General features: G+C 51.4%; 6 protein-coding genes across 6 annotated transcripts; 4 read left to right on the top strand and 2 right to left on the bottom strand.

The window, feature by feature from the left end:
* Positions 1-26: 26 nt before the first annotated feature.
* BDP55DRAFT_612131 (putative cytochrome P450 oxidoreductase) lies at positions 27-2,121 on the bottom strand (the record flags this gene model as incomplete). Its single annotated transcript, XM_060571199.1, has 7 exons — positions 27-592; positions 660-694; positions 764-1,242; positions 1,297-1,320; positions 1,401-1,536; positions 1,603-1,887; positions 1,967-2,121. 7 exons carry the CDS (start codon positions 2,119-2,121, stop codon positions 129-131), a joined length of 1,578 nt encoding a protein of 525 aa, XP_060428587.1. The 3' UTR covers positions 27-128.
* Positions 2,122-3,215: 1,094 nt separating this feature from the next.
* Positions 3,216-5,595, top strand: BDP55DRAFT_633025 (fungal-specific transcription factor domain-containing protein; the record flags this gene model as incomplete). Its single annotated transcript, XM_060572498.1, has 2 exons — positions 3,216-3,655; positions 3,723-5,595. The coding sequence occupies 2 exons, from the start codon at positions 3,216-3,218 to the stop codon at positions 5,593-5,595; spliced, it is 2,313 nt and encodes a 770-aa protein (XP_060428586.1).
* Positions 5,596-6,133: 538 nt separating this feature from the next.
* BDP55DRAFT_694645 (fumarylacetoacetate hydrolase) lies at positions 6,134-7,219 on the top strand (the record flags this gene model as incomplete). Its single annotated transcript, XM_060577380.1, has 4 exons — positions 6,134-6,328; positions 6,404-6,749; positions 6,837-6,957; positions 7,018-7,219. The coding sequence occupies 4 exons, from the start codon at positions 6,134-6,136 to the stop codon at positions 7,217-7,219; spliced, it is 864 nt and encodes a 287-aa protein (XP_060428585.1).
* A 339-nt stretch (positions 7,220-7,558) lies between these two features.
* Positions 7,559-8,557, bottom strand: BDP55DRAFT_612122 (uncharacterized protein; the record flags this gene model as incomplete). The annotated part of the gene is made up of 3 exons (XM_060571198.1): positions 7,559-8,155; positions 8,226-8,437; positions 8,503-8,557. 3 exons carry the CDS (start codon positions 8,555-8,557, stop codon positions 7,601-7,603), a joined length of 822 nt encoding a protein of 273 aa, XP_060428584.1. The 3' UTR covers positions 7,559-7,600.
* Positions 8,558-9,058: 501 nt separating this feature from the next.
* Positions 9,059-10,638, top strand: BDP55DRAFT_769305 (putative short chain dehydrogenase/ reductase; the record flags this gene model as incomplete). The annotated part of the gene is made up of 6 exons (XM_060581054.1): positions 9,059-9,100; positions 9,189-9,291; positions 9,364-9,530; positions 9,604-9,848; positions 9,909-10,072; positions 10,137-10,638. 6 exons carry the CDS (start codon positions 9,059-9,061, stop codon positions 10,172-10,174), a joined length of 759 nt encoding a protein of 252 aa, XP_060428583.1. The 3' UTR covers positions 10,175-10,638.
* A 307-nt stretch (positions 10,639-10,945) lies between these two features.
* Positions 10,946-11,455, top strand: BDP55DRAFT_633021 (uncharacterized protein; the record flags this gene model as incomplete). The annotated part of the gene is made up of 2 exons (XM_060572497.1): positions 10,946-11,026; positions 11,129-11,455. The coding sequence occupies 2 exons, from the start codon at positions 10,946-10,948 to the stop codon at positions 11,453-11,455; spliced, it is 408 nt and encodes a 135-aa protein (XP_060428582.1).
* Between the last annotated feature and the right edge of the window lie 1,017 nt (positions 11,456-12,472).

The following is a 12,472-nucleotide window of genomic DNA, read 5'->3' as shown; positions in this document are numbered from 1 at the left end:
GTGGTGCAAGTTCGTTATTTCTGTATGCTTTGATATATTTTTTCATGTCGTTCGCCAAATCTAGGAGAAGCACTGCCATTATTAGAACTACCAGGCCTCATCGCCGTGTCAAGGCGCTTGCGGCAAGCTCAATCATACTGAGCCAGTAAAACCTCAGCTTCCTTAAACTCCCGCAGGATTGTCTCAACATGATGCTGACTCCTCGGTGTAATCCGAACATCAAACTCTAAAGGCGCCTGCAAGATACCGGGATTATACGCATGCGGGTCCAAGGGCATAGCCTTGCCCGTAACAGGGTCAACAGGATCAGCGAACTCGAACGCCCAAAGAAGCTTGGAGGCGATGCGCCACATGTTGCGCTCCGCGAGGTGGATGCCGGGACAGATGCGACGGCCGGCGCCGTAGTTGTAGTGGTCTCTGTTCTCCCATTCCGGGCTGCCGGCGTAGTCGTTGGCTAGCTTTGGGTGCTTTAGGTATCTGTCCGGGTCGAATCGCTCTGCATCGGGGTAGTTTTCTTCGGTATGGTGGAGGGCCCAGGTTGGGATGAAGATTGTTGAGTCTTTGGGGATCAACATCCCGTTGTACTCGTCGTCTGTAGGCACGCCATCGTTAGCATTGTTCATGTTTGGGAGAGGATGTGCCGGGTGTTGTGAACGAACCTTGACGAACTTTGTGCGGCAGGGCAGTGACAGCACTAGATATTCCCGCATAGTTAGTTCTCAGATACTTCCGAATGGAATGAGGAAGTGGCAACAAGACTTACACCGGACGCCAACGCATCCCTTCCTTGACGATGCAGTTCACGTAGGGCAGCTTCGAAAAGTCATCCCATCGAGGGGAACGACCACTCCCACAGGCTTCATCAATCTCGACCTGAGCTTTCCTCTGAACCTTGGGGTGCAGCGCGAAAGCGAGAATCAGAGTCAAGAGTTGTGCGGCAGTGGTATCAGCACCACCCTCGATAATCTCTCCCATGAGATTGGTAAATGCATGCTGGCTGATCGCCTCGGGCCACCCGTTCTCTTCATACTCATCAAGTAGGCTGTCGATGATGCAGTTGCGTCTCTCTCCACTCGTGCGACGCTCTTCGACGAGTCGACGTGCGGTGGACCAAGTCGCATCCATGGTCTTGCCGGCGTCGATTGCGCGGCGTTTCCAGAATGCCATTGAGGAAGGGATGTATCGCAGGAAGGTGAAGACATCTACCGGAGGGGCGGCTCCAGGCTCCATTGATGCTGTCCACTTTGATGGCTCACATTAGCATGACGAGTGAATATCGTGTAAATTTGATCGTACCTTTGCCATTACGTCGTAGACTCCCTAGAATTAGACATCAGCTCGGCCTCATACCGAAAAGGGGGCCAATGGTAAGCGTCATTGCGTTGATGAGGATGGCTTACATGTCCCCAAAAAGAGTTCATATCAGGTGCTCTAAAACCGTACGTGATGGACGTTACCACTGAAGCGGTGTATCTTCGGATCTCGTTGAAGAAACCCTCAGGCTTGTCTAGGAGACGAGTCATCAAGACTGTGGCCCTTTTCAAGGCATGTTAGCGTTCATGATAGAACAACTCAAGAACATGGTGGTTATTGGTCGCTTACTCTGCCTCTTGAACTCGAAAGTGTTGTTCGTCAAGCCTCTTCGGAGAGAAATTGTGTGAAATCACCTTGCGTTTAGACCGCCATGTGGTGTCCATCTGCTCGAGAGCAAGGTGGTCACCGTGAGTGAGTAGTTTTCCCACATAACTAGGAGGTCGATCGGAGTAAACGCTGCCTTTCTCGATGAGAAGCTTGTGAATGGCTTCACGGTCACACAGGACGATGATGGAGGATGGTCCAACCTTCAAGGAGAAGATGGATCCGTATTGAAGTGCCCATTCGCGTAGCCTATCATATCAGATTTTCTCAGCTTCTACCGCCAAAGAGGCGACAACATCTGACTGAATTCGAGGATAGATTGACTAACTGTTTGAAAAGCCCCGTGGCAGGAATCTGATGAGCGTTTCCGAGGACTGGCAGAGTAGGTGGCCCAGGTGGCATCCGCGGGTCTCGCTTCCCTATCTGCAAAGTCTTATACAGCAAGACGCCAAGGACGAGAATTATAAATGCAAGTTGACACATCGCAGATCGATTTACAAAATGTCTATTGAGTTACTTCCACAACTAAATGAGTATCCTGCATGGCTTTTGTACACGTCCATCCATGCTACACTAACATCCCATTCCCAACCAAACAGCCGTGAAGTTGACATCTGCATCCTCGTTAGCAATTCTCTTACACTGATTGGACCCGGACGAATCTGCATCTGTCAAAGGCATCGCGTTCCTGAACGAAATTTGTCCGGCGGGGTACATAGTGTGAGAGAATCAGTCCGGGGGGCGGGGAACCGGTTCCTGCGGGAACCCCGCGTTTCTCACCTACCAACCAACATGTCGTGTTCCTATTCGTTATAGCGTGAGCTTGGGGTTTGTCCTTGATCCTTGGCCGTTAAGCCCCCCCCCCAATGTCTAGCAGATTTCCCCGGATTTACAAGATGCTAGATGCCAGAACGGGCTCGGCTTTTGGGCCCAGGATCCGGACAACTATGGGGTCTTGTTCCCCGCAACCCGGGCCAGCCACGGCCCCAACCGGTACGAGTTACAGCGGAGCTTTCCACGTCATTTGGCAGCATTTATTGGGGAGTTGTGAAACTGGCTGACCCACCATGGGTGCCGCAAAAGCACCAAACAAGATCGCGTCCCCTGCGACCCCTTCCAGACTGGCTTTGTGTCCACGATCTTGACCTTCTACATAGTCTATTTGTGCCAGTAACCGACTTGAATCATGGCATCTGACGTTGATAGAGAAACGGGAGTTCCATCTCCCTGTGGTACTCAGGAGGGTGGCACTCAAGAGGGCGAGATATCAGATCTTGCCTGCAAATCTTGCAAGAGGTGAGAGATCGTCGTCTCTTTGCCCAGGTTCTAAAACCGCAACTGGCTGACACGTTCCTAATCGGGAACTTAGGAGGAAAGCAAAATGGTGGGTCATTTCATAGCTTTGATCTTATCACCTTGCCGTGCCCATCTACATGTACGGTCTAACGTTACCAGTGATCGTCTGTTGCCATGCTGTACTCTCTGTGAGAGGAATTCCCAAGCGTGCGATTACCCATCAACGCGACTGAAACCAGGCCCAAAGACAGGTACCGTAATCGCGCGACAACTTGCGCCCGATGTCCGCATTGGCTGACAACAACCTCAAAGGCTCACGGCATCGTAAGCGACGGCGACTAAGCAGCAACCTCGCTCATGTTGACGAAGAGCAACATGTTGAGGCGGAAGACGATGCCCCCTCCGTGGGGCCGGAAGTCTGCTCAAGATCACTTCCCCCTGTTGAACCACAACTCCTTGAGTTCCTCTCCTCGGGGCTTACAGACCACGATGATCTGACTAGTCTTCACTCAGACTCATCATACATATCTGATACGCGCTTCGTGCGCGCCATCAGCTTATCAGCCCTCGTCCATCCATCTCATGATGTGAACTTGACGCCTCCATCGAGCGTCCCCTCACCAAATCGTCGCGGCTTCTTCTTGCAACTTGCCGGGGCTCAAAACACCTTGCAGCAAGTATGCGAGTCACTAGACTTATCCATCGCATCACTGCAAACACTGTGAGATGACGAAACTAAGACTCATTTGAGGCAGGCGGCCCCGCCTGATAACTAACATCTACTCCAGGACCGACGTCTATTTCGACAACATGACTGCATTCTCTCTCTTCCATCAACCCTCATTCGGAGAAAAGGTCCAGGGAATCAAAAATGCCCTTCACCTCAAGGCGCTATTGGCCTCAATGTTCTCTTTTTCAGCTCGTTTCGCCACAGCTCCCGACGCCGAGTCTCCGCCATCGTCCGAAGCCTACAGCGGCCCGAGTCACGAGCAACTACACAAATCAGCCATGGGTTTCGTCAACGAGGCAATCGAAGAATACGACGACAAGCCTCCACCGTTATGCATCCTCCAAGCTCTCATATTATGCACCTTTTACGAGCTGACGAGAGGCGTCCGCGGTCGCGCATGGCGCATGCTGGGCAATTGCGTCAGAATCGCCTACGAGCAGCGACTTCATCTCGTCGACAGTATCACGCAGGCCAGACCTCAGTCAGGAACGTCTGGCGTGGCTCAATGGTCAGCGATGGAAGAGAGGCGCCGTAGCTGGTGGGCAATCTGGCAGATGGACATCTTCGCCTCGACGGTGCACAGGTTGCCTACCGCTATTGACCACAGCGTAGGCATGAACGAAAATCACCTCCCGGTGCCCGACATAATGTGGTTTCAAAACATGTACCAACCGAGCTGCCCTCTTGACCTCGCTCCAATGGAGCGGGCGAAAAAGTTGAGCAAGTCTGGGAATACTAGCGATGTCGCGTGGTTCATCGTTCTCAATTCCATCATGCGCAACGCTCAGGTTCTAGCCCGCGGCAATCTTCACAGCGTTCTTTCGGACCTCAGTCCCGCACCGGGAGCCGACTCTCGCCCCCTTAAACAATATCTCCACGGATCGTTCCGTAAAAGGCAGTCGGCCGAAGATGCACAACAGCTACCCGTTCTCATTGGGGCTCTCAAGCAGACTGTCGCCTTACTACCGAGATCACTCACTTACCAAGGAGCTCGATTAGACTTCAAGTCCACGGGCTTCTCATCTACGAGCGACTGCCCTCAGCTACCATCGGAGAGGCAGTCAAATGCTTCACAGCATGCAATTTACCTCATGATCCAGCTAGCACGTTTCATGATCTATCATCATTTCGCATTCAACGAAATCTTACTAGGCACAATTTTCTCAGAAGCAGACAGTCCCCCTTCATTCGGATGGACTTCCTCATCCAAGGATGAGAAGGAGAGGCTATCCAACTCAGAAGGCCTTCGGAACTGCCTTGAGGCATCAGACGACATCCACTCCCTCGTCAGCCGCTCCTCAGAAACACACATACAATGGACAAACCCATTCTTGGCGAGCACAGTATGGCTCGCCGCCTCACTGCAAGTCCTCCGCAAAGTGTTTGCACCGTCAACATGTAACGAAGCGTCAGAGATGAAAATCAAAGAGCTCCGTGCAGTATGTCAGAGATACACCGACTTTTGGGGAACGCCCGAAAGTCTCTTGCAAAACCTGGATTCTTTGGAAGAACGACTGGCACAGAAAAAGGCAGAGATCGCGGCGATTGAGGCAACTCACATGCTAGGGTGCGCCTCATATCAACACGCCGGGCAGCATACTTCCGCATTCGACGGAACAAGTGCGTTACAAAACTTTGGCCTCATGATGGGCCCAGGGCTGGACCAGGACTCTTTATTTACGTCCGTCGTGCCTGGGTATCAAGCCTCGATGGGACAAGACGTGCCCACACCAATCTCGCCGCGAAACACTTCAACTGCTCAGGGTAACTGGTTCGACGGGCAGCACGATGGCGCGGAAGGACCCCATAGCCTCACTGCCGATTGCTCTGCTGGTGGGTTAGGGATGTCGGGTCTCAATGCTTCGGATGAGTTTGCCGGATTTCCAGAGGGCGATCCGGAACTGAGCTTTTTCATGTCTACCTTACTGTAACGAGTGCGGGATATCCCTTGTCAGGGCGAGGATCATTCATGCCTTCAATAAGTCAGCGTCGAATTTTGGAATTAACTTTTTTGTAAAGAGCTGTGATGAGGTTGCCTGTGACTCTTGGGGCATCGACGTGGCTACCCGGGGGCTAGTGCCGGCTCGAACGTATTTCTACTCCGGGTCAACCGAGTGCTGTATGCTATTTTTTGAGCCTTTCAGTCTTTCATAGCGAGTTTGCCTATCGGGAAGGTAGTTTCTACCGTAATCTCGGTCAAATGGCGTACCGGTTGGGGTTGTAGTGCATGCAGACGGACGGACTGATTCCATATAGAATCTCTCTCGATCCGACGTTCCGGTCTAATACGAGCCAACGAGAAATCGGTTGTGGCATGGGCATATGATGCATACCTTGCGCTTTTTCATTTTCCAGCTACCAGGCCCTCCCTCCATACCTCTTCCTCAATCAAGTAAAGGTCTTCGTTAGGTTCACAGCTTCAGCCCGGATCCTCATACCCACGACTTACCCCCAAATCCTTGATTCAGGATGAGCCCTTCTTGGACACACTTGGTGCGCTTCATCGCCGAAGAGGACAATGAGGTACACCTTGGCCAGATCGATGCCACCCAGTATCCCGATGTTGGACTAGCGACACTGGAAGGCCAAAGAGTGAAAGCCAAGGTCGTGGTCGGGGATGTATTTGACGGGCGTGTCACGGAAGATGTCTTGCACGTCAAACATGTAAGTCACGCTGAATTTTCCATCTGAGCTTACTTTCTTCCCGTGTTTACTGACGAGACTGCAAACGGCCTCTAGCTCCTATCGCCCATTACCGCCAACCAAGTACCAATCATTCGATGCATGGGACTCAACTACCGTGACCACGCCAAGGAAGCCAATATGCCCATCCCTGAGGTCCCCGTCCTATTTATCAAGCCGAGGACAGCTTTGACGGGTCCCCAACCGTCTACTATCAACATCCCCAAGATTTCTCAGGATGGGTCGAGCGACTACGAGGCCGAGCTTTCTCTTGTTCTCTCAAAGTCTGGTCGCGACATTTCAGAGGAAGAGGCCATGGACTATGTGCTTGGCTACACTTGCAGTAACGATGTTAGCGCCCGGAAGCAGCAATTTAAGAATAGCCAGTGGAGCTTCTCGAAAGGTGAGTAGCGGAAAGTCTGCCCTGCTGACCTCCTCCACGAAGGGCAATCTGCTCAACTTTCAAGGTTCGATGCTAACTTCCATGTAGGTCTCGATGGATCTTGTCCCATAGGGCCGGTGCTAGTTGCGAAGTCTGCCATAAAAGACCCTCATGCTTTGCAAATCAAAGCCATTTACAACGACCAGGTCGTCCAGGACTCCAACACGAAGTGAGTTATTGGCCTCCATTGCACGGGGCCTAACGTTGTGTACTGACTTCAAGGGCAAAGGGAAATGATCTTTACCATCCCACAGATGATCTCGTTCCTTTCGCAAGGTACAACTTTGGAGAAGGGCACAATCATCATGACGGGCACTGGCCCGGGTATCGGTGTGATGAGAGACCCGCCCATCACGCTTCTTGATGGGGATGATATGAGGATTGAGATTTCCGAGATTGGCACTCTTGTCAACCGTGTTCGGTACGAGTGAAGATGTAATCTAGAGAAAGACTGAGAGAATTGGGCGGAAACTACCTACTTAGACTTAGACGTGGTTGAACTTTACATTTCTAGAATTCACTTGGTCGTAACTTGTCCTTGGCGAACTTCATGACTCCTTGCATAGCTCAGCAAGTGCTTGGAGTTCCATCAATGACTTATCCATCAAGGCTTAACTCGAGGGTCTACTCGAACCCGCAAAGGACATGAATTCTCGAATATGCATCACTTCCCCAATTCAGTCGAGCCGATACATACTTACTAACACAAACACCAAAGCTCGGAACCTCACCCTTACGGTAGTTTACCAGCTACCTCGACATCGAGGTAGAACGATGTGAGTTTCATTTCACGAATTTACAATCGAGAGACCTCAACTACCAGGCGCCACGCCAATCGTCATGCCGCCATCGACATTAAGAACCTGCCCCGTCATCCACTTCGATTCCGGCCCGCACAAAAACACCACAGCATCAGCAATATCCCCCGCCGTCCCCAACCTCGGCCACGGCGTCGCCTTCCTCATCAACTTGTGAATCCCAGCATCCTCAAGATTCCCCCTCGCCAATCCCGTCGCCACAACGCCCGGCGCAACGCAATTGATGTTGATGTAGTCCTTGGCGTGGTCCAGAGCACCGGCTCGGGTCATATGGTTGACCGCAGCCTTTGTAGCGGAGTAGGCCACTTCTCCGGGGAACCCGACGACGCCCGCGCAGGACGAGATATTGACGATGCGTCCGCGGCTGCCCCATGTAGAGTCGAGGTCTTGCTGGAGGAATTGGCGGATGGCGAGGCGGCACATTTTTGCGGTGCCGAGGGTGTTAACGGCTGACATTTTTGCCCATAGTTCGTCGGACTCGTCTGCGAAGAGGTGAAATGGGGCCCAGTAGCCTGCACAGTTGACGAGGATGTCGAGGCGGCCGAATTTCTGAGGGGGCGTGAATTAGGCAAGACCTAAAGGGGACTAGGACGGTAGGGTTGAGGGGTGTGTTGCTCACCTCATTTGTTTTCTTGAATACGTCTTCGACTACTTTGGTGTCTGTGATGTCTCCGGCGAAGAAGATGGCCTCGCCTCCCGCAGCGGAAATCACCTGTGCCGTTGTCTTGTCGATATCTTCTTCGTAACCTTTGGAGTTGGGCAGATCGTGGAGATCAAACGAGATGATTTTGACACCGAGAGATGCCAACTGAATGGCGATAGCCCTCCCAACTATAGAGGTTGCGATCGTTAACATTTATCTTCATTATTTCCTACCCCATGGAGTGGGGACTCACTGCCCGATGAGGAGCCTGTGACCAACGCCACCTTGCCTTCCAATGGTCTTGACATTTGTGCAAAAGTTTGAATCCTGAAATAGCGAAAGATTTTGCTAGCGTCTCGGATGGATTTCTGGTCTTGAGTAAAAGAGAAGTGATTGTCCTGTGTTTGGAATCGTGGTGATCTCTAGAACTAGTTGTAAGATTGTATGATGCGGAAGTAGAGGTGTGTGTGTGTCTGTTACAGCTACATTTAAATCACTTGAAAGTCAGAATGTATGAGATTCGAATGAACGTTCAGCTTCAACCATGCATGTGGGCGCGGGCAGTCGATGTCCTGTCTTGGACGGCACTTGAAAGTTAGGCCGAATATCAGTCCGCAGTGAGACGGTAGGCCGACTACGGCATAATTATCGACCAACACAACCAGGGTGCTGTTGAGACAAGGTCTACTCCAACGACTCTTAAGACGCTTTTCGATGCGCAGCAAACTCTGAATAGATATGCCCACGAGTTGGTATCCCGTCTGAAATATTTCGGTACAGACGCCAATCAGGCAAACCTTGGATCCGTCATGTTCGCACGAAAGGTGTTCTGTGTCACCGGTGCCGCGTCGGTAAAGCTTCCCATACTAACCCGGTGGTCTCAATCCGTGCTTCAACCATGATTTCCTGATGTGATAGCTAAGTGATAAAATTGTCTAGGGCATAGGTCGATCGACGGCAATCATACTAGCGCAAAGAGGTGCCGCTGCTCTTGCGGTCAGCGACGTGAATGCAGCGGGTCTAGATGAGACCGTGAGAGAGTGTAAGCTCTCCTGATGCCAAGTCAATTTAGTTACACCGCGAAGATGAAGCAATTGTTGACAATCAAGTAAAGGCGAGAAAGCAGGAGCCAAAGTGCTAGCTTCCAAAGTTGACGTCCGCCACGACCATGAGGTGAAGTCGTGGATCCAAGAGTCTTTCACCAGGTTTGGGAGACTCGATGGGGCTGCCAACGTCGCTGGAGTCGCCGGCGGGACGGGATCTACAATCATCGAGACAATTGTGAGAATCAACCCCTTCTATCCAGGGCTCATATCTGCCGTGATCGGTGTAAGCTGACGTCCTAGCTTCGCAGGCTCAAGAAGACTGGGACAACACCATAGGCGTCAATCTCAACGGGGTCCTCAACTGCATGCGAGCTCAACTGCCATTACTACCAAAGCCAGGTGGGGCAATCGTCAACGTTTCGAGCACGTCCGGTCGAAGGGGGCTACCGCATAGCGCCGCGTACGCGACCAGCAAGTTTGGCGTCATTGGGTTGACCGAATCAGCCGCTGGGGAGTATGCTAAGGATGGCATCAGGATCAACACGATACTGCCGTGAGTGAACTGCTCAAATTCTAAGAAACGTAATGAGTTCTGACTGAAGGGTTGAATCAGCGGGCCGGTCGATACTAAGATCTTTCGAGACGGCGAGGCATTGGGACTCTTCGACTCAGACATGCTTTCTAAGGACACCTTGCTTCGCCGTCTGGGTCAACCTGACGAGATTGCAAAGGTCATCTGCTTTCTCTTGAGTGAAGATGCCTCATACGTGACAGGAGGTAAGATGAACCACGCTCTTGGCTTGTATGTCGGTGATTGTCGTGTACTTACAGGGAATAACAGCACACTGGAATGTCGATGGAGGCTACCTGGCTTGCTAGAGGCGTTGAGGACGGTCCAGTATGCTAGAAACTTCTTGATTTCATCCTCCTTGCCTTCCTCTTCAGTCAGAGTTTCTCGTCTACCAAGTGGCAGAGGCGCCTTCAAAAGCCATAATTATGTGTGTGCAGAGAGCGCACAGCAGTCTCTAATCCATGCTCCGAGGCTGTACAGTTGAGAAGTTGGGAGTTTCTGAGGGCCGGTGCCATACTTCTAGGTTTTGACCAGTCAAGGAACAACGTCTTTGCGGTCTTTTCTTCTTCCACCAACGTTATGAAAGAAGCATATGGGGTCTTGGGGAATCTATATTCCTTCACCACCTGACTCACGATTCGCTTCTCGAGTCTGCCGTCATCTCCATGGAACTCCGAATAGTAATTCAATGCTTTGTCCATCACTGTCACGTACTAGGAGAAAAAGCTTTTTTTCTAGAAGTCGCAGCATCAGCCCTATGGGTCAAGGTCCCGAACGATCGTCGCTGATGCTCTAGCGTGACGTGTTTCCAAACCCCGCACCGCGTCAAAATTGCCAAATACAGACATTAAGAACCGTCTTCTCGAAGGACCACAAATCCCGACTGGTTTAAGCTGACAAACTTTGGGTTCCGGGGACAACTTTGCCAACTTTTACTAACTGGTCAACAACGTCAATGTCGTATATAGCATAGTGCCTCGCTGTCTATGTATACCTACTTATAGATAGGACTCGTTCTTGATCACTTTGGCTTTAGGTAGAATCGCTATCGTGCAGCAACCACTTCAACCACTTACAACATGTCCCACCACATCACCACCCACGACGCAACCGGCAAAGCCGTCTACTCCCACGCCTCAGGGACCCGGGAATTGCACCAAGTTCCCTCGGGCTCGATTCAAATCGCTGCCTCCACTCACAACACACCACTCGACCTCTCCAGCGAGGCAGACATTGAACAATAAAAAATCGACCGCACGCAGTCTCTGTTCCTGAGCCCGCGCGTCATCACACCAGACAAGGGCACCTCAGCGCTCGTCACGGCTCTCAACCCCGGCGAGGAGTGGCCGATGCACAGGACCATGACGTTTGACGTGGTGTATATGCTCGAGGGCGTGGTGGAACTGGACCTCGACTCCGGGGAGAAGCGGGTCGTGCGGGCCGGCGACTCGGTCACGCAGAGGGGGACGAAGCATAAGTGGGTGAATGTCACGCCGGATGGCGGGGTGACCAAGTGGATTGTCTTTGCGCAGGCTGCCGGGGATGTTGTTCATGCTGGGGGGAAGAGTCTTTCCAACGAGTGGGATTGATCTATTCACAGTGATGGGCGAGGGAGGCAATGATACCTGACTGTACAGACGACGTTTATGTATTCCTTGGCATTGCGAAGGGGTGTTCAATCCCCCCTGAGACTCGCGCCGCGGATTTTCTAATTCATCGCTACATCGATTAGAGAAAGTGATTCCATCCCCATGGACATACAACTAGTTGGACAAATTAAACTTAGTGTGGCAAACAACACACCAGTGAGAGCTCGGCAGCGAACACAAAAGCTGTATGGTACGTGTTTCCTTCTGACAAGGTGTTTCAATCGAAAAGTGCAAATATTGTGAGAGCAAAGTACCGCTTAAATTGTCTAGGATCTCGAGAAATGTCAACGCGGAACGTGTTGAGCCCGACTAAGCTATAGTGCATCGCGACAGTGATGTGTTCTCAGACAGCTTTCCACATATACACTGCGTGGCATACTTGCATCTGCAACGAAGACGCTGACCACACTACAATCATGCCACAACGTGGTTCTGCTCAACCACTCTTCTCAACCTCATGCAGATCTTGATAATCCGAGTTGGGATACCAACGCATTGAAACTACTTGGACATCGGCTCTGTGTTTGATCTCAAAATTGATACTGTTTTCAGCTGATTGAACCACTGGCTTCGAGTCGTCAACGTCCCAGCTGTCTTTTGGGCCGCCGATATTTGTTCGGTAGTAAGTAAAGCGGCCGCTTAGTTCCAAACGGCATCTTCGTACTTCATTTGCACTATGGTATTCGAGACGGAATAGGTTCTCGTCGAGACTGTGGTGCTTCGAGATCTCAACGTAATAGTTGTTATTCTTGTGCCAATAAGTGCCAATCAACCGTTCATATCCTGCGTAAATCTGCGTTCCGTCGGTCCCAGATAGCACAACTTGGACCGTCGGCTTATCGTGATATACGATCGTGTCGGAAAATTTTGGCAAAAGCGTGAAGGATTTGGTGGGCGTTGAATGTAGTAGTTTAGATTGAATGTTGTCTTAGCCGGTGAGTACTCGCTGGATAAGCA

This window comes from Colletotrichum godetiae, assembly GCF_030913485.1.
Source record: "Colletotrichum godetiae strain CBS 193.32 chromosome Unknown BDP55scaffold_25, whole genome shotgun sequence".
Lineage (NCBI taxonomy): Eukaryota > Fungi > Ascomycota > Sordariomycetes > Glomerellales > Glomerellaceae > Colletotrichum > Colletotrichum godetiae.
This window is presented reverse-complemented; position numbering and strand designations above follow the sequence as displayed.